The sequence below is a fragment of the Raphanus sativus genome, chromosome 2, assembly GCF_000801105.2.
Source record: "Raphanus sativus cultivar WK10039 chromosome 2, ASM80110v3, whole genome shotgun sequence".
Classification (NCBI taxonomy): Eukaryota; Viridiplantae; Streptophyta; class Magnoliopsida; order Brassicales; family Brassicaceae; genus Raphanus; species Raphanus sativus.
This window is the reverse complement of record NC_079512.1, coordinates 6,431,486-6,434,701: the sequence shown is the minus strand read 5'-3', so window position 1 is coordinate 6,434,701 and position 3,216 is coordinate 6,431,486. Positions and strand designations below refer to the sequence as shown.

General features: G+C 36.2%; 1 protein-coding gene across 1 annotated transcript; it reads left to right on the top strand.

The window, feature by feature from the left end:
- The first annotated feature begins 526 nt into the window (after positions 1–526).
- On the top strand, positions 527–2,196 carry LOC108828030 (uncharacterized). The gene is made up of 3 exons (XM_018601578.2): positions 527–664; positions 869–1,099; positions 1,423–2,196. The coding sequence occupies exons 2-3, from the start codon at positions 899–901 to the stop codon at positions 1,735–1,737; spliced, it is 516 nt and encodes a 171-aa protein (XP_018457080.1). The 5' UTR covers positions 527–664; positions 869–898; the 3' UTR covers positions 1,738–2,196.
- Positions 2,197–3,216: the final 1,020 nt, after the last annotated feature.

Sequence of the window (3,216 nt, the reverse complement as noted above, 5' to 3'; positions counted from 1 at the left end):
CAGCCTGCGATAAGTCGATTATTATTATTATTATCTTTTAGAAAAAAAGTCAAACAGTTAAAAAAATAATAACTTTTTTTTTGTAAACCTCTCCATGAAGTTCAGTGGTGGGGATGCTCTTATATTGTAATCGAAGAAAAACAATCTTTCCTTACATTAGTTTTCAATTTGCAAGTTGCATCCAGTCAAATTAAAGAAATTCTTAAACAATTGTGTGAGAAAGGAAATGAAAAAAAAAAAGGAAATCCTTAACTGTACCTCACTAGTCTAGCCATTCTCGGAAACTAAAAAAAGGGTTGTAATCCGTATTCACATTTGGTTAATGAAAAGTTGATGTTGAGTTAAAAAAAAAATCCCTGGAGATATATTACAATAATATTATTTCCAAGTTTTGTTAATCGCATATTTTTGGGTTAGATATTTAACCACAGAAAATCATATAATATTTGATTGGATATAAAAAAAAAAATTGAAATGATGTAACCATGGCCCTATAAAAATAACAAGGGGACTGATTCATGGCCCGTCTTCCCTTGTCTCGCTCGCCTAACACTTACCCCACACACTCTCTCACGCCTCTCATCATCCCTTTTATTAATTTCTTTCTCTTCTCTCCATGTTCTAGCTCTTATCATAGGCTCTCTCTGTACAGTTAAACCTTAAGGTAACCTCTTCCTCCTTCTCTGTAGATATTCTCTCAGATCGTCGAATCTCTTTCCGTTTCAATCTGTCGATTACGTCTATAGATCTGTAGATATCGTTATGATTAGTGGAACTAAATCTCTGTAATCATTTCGATTCTAGTCAGATCTCAGATCTCAGATACATCATAAACAATCGACTAATTCAAATTTTGATTGTCGTCTAGTTTTTTTTTGTTTGATCGGAAGAAGAAACGATGAATCATCGGTGGGCGGCGATTCAGGCGAACGCGCTCGCTGCGGGAGGAGGAGGAGAACAGAGTGTTGTAGTTTGCCCAAAACCACGTCGTATTGGTCTCCCTAACTACGAACATCCCTCTCGCTCTCTGCGATGTTACTTCAGCCAGCAAGTTGAATCCAAGGCAGAGAAGGATATCTTAGATATCATCCTCACCAAGGTATTAATTAATCTCTTTTTTTTTCTCAACCGGTTATCAAACCGGTACGTTTTGGTTTAGATCTTAATCAAAATCAGTAGAAAGTCGGTTTCTCTATATTACTTTAAGGAGAGTAATCGTGTACGATTCTTGATTAAAAAGAAGGAACATGTGAACTTGCTTGTGTATTAGACTTGTCGAAAGTTTCTTTTTTAAATAAAAGCCAGAAGATTTAGAATATGACGTCTCGTGTTAAATCCTCACAGCACATACGTGGGGGCCAGTTTCTGACCTTTTTATAAATATATATTCAAACTGATGTTATTGTGTGTTTATTATTACAGGATGGTTATGGTTCGGAACAAGTTCGTCATACGCAGGTGTTAGACTCGCCGTCCCCGTTTTTATGTGGGTCGCCGCCGAGCAGAGTCGCTAACCCATTAACTCAGGATGCTCGTTTCAGAGATGAGATCGAACTCGTGTCTTCTTCCCCGATCACGGCTCCGCTGGGCCAACCTCCATCGTCGCCTTCTTCCTCAGGGAGGAAAGGAGGAGGATGTGTTAGAGGCAATTTTGGTAACAGCCCAGCGGTTAGGATCGAAGGGTTTGATTGCCTTGACAGGGACCGTAGAAACTGCAGCATCCCTGCCTTGGCTTAGAAACCAAACCAACCTCAAAAAAAAAAAATCCACATACTCTTATTGAATTAACTCACGGATCCAGTTTAGTGCGTCGTACATAAATGGGTTTAAGGATATGGAGAGATGTGTGGATATAATTCTTTGAAGGAAGTGGAGAGCATGAGATCGATCTTTTGGAGTTTGTCTGTTTTGTTTTTAAGAGTGTAAATAGGTAACGGAGTAAAAGCAGTTTTATGGGTTAAGTTTGTAGTATTTGTGGTCATTTTGTAAGTAACGTATTAAAGCTAAAAATGAGTCGGTGATGAGAAGGGAAAATAATATGTAAGGTCAGGTTTTCTTCTTGTGTAAAGAGAGATGGAGATAGAAAAAGGGCATTTGGGTTTATTTTATTTTAGTTTTTTTCTCTGGCTACGAAGATGAGAAAGAAAAATTTGTACAAAAGGAAGAAATCAAATTATATATATTTTACTTTTTAAATATCGAATTTTATTACTTCTGAGAATATATGGTTATTGATGAAATAAGCGAAAAAACTGTGAAAATACTATTAGGGACCTCTTTCCGTTGGGAGCTCTCTCTGTTATAAAGTGCCATTTGTTACATAAAGATGGAGGATAATTCAAATATCTGATTTTATTATTTGACTAGGTTAATAGCCCGTGAGATATCGCAAAAACTCATTTTATAAAAATAGATATCAATTGTTTTTCAAGAGTACTGTATAAATGTAAATTCTACGAACTATATTGGTAAATTATTATGCCATAGGATATGTACCGTGGAAGAAAATTGAAACTATAACTTATTTTGTTTAGGAATTTTTTGCTACCCAAACAAGAATAGCAATTCTCTTTTGTGAACATCTTTTTATTTGTATCTTTTGCAAGAATTTGTATGTAAGAGTATCCTTATTGTTCCTAGTATTGATTTTAATAATAACCTTTTTGTAGATTCTTATTCAATGGTAGTGGTCAATGTTAGTGGATTTGATAATGTGAGTGTTATTTGTAACCTTTGATGATTGTGTTGTCCTTGTTCTTGGTGTTAGATTAGGTTCATGGGAGCTTTAAAAGTCACATCTGTCAACATTGAGTGCAAGACAGTTGACCTGGGTTTTACAAAGGGTGCCTTAGCGTTGCTTAATCACAAGCCTTAAAATGTTTTACATAAACCTTTTTGTAAACCTCCACTGATATTTATGAATGAGGATGGCAAGAATGAAGTTGAAGATGACTAACCTTGACTTCTTTTTGCGTAGGGACGCCTCATATACAAAAGGCGACCTGAGGCGCTATGGCTCTTAGGCGTGATGCCCCATCCTTGTCGCCTTGCATGTTAAGGCCTTATTTAAAATCCATGAGTTGATTTGGATATAGGAAGGAACAACATGCAGACTGGGGGGAAAAGGGTTCTTTTCGACCTCAACTATTCATGTCGTGCCGTTTTAAACTCAAACAAAAGATGAGTGCTAAATACGACTTAAACTAAAAAATAATT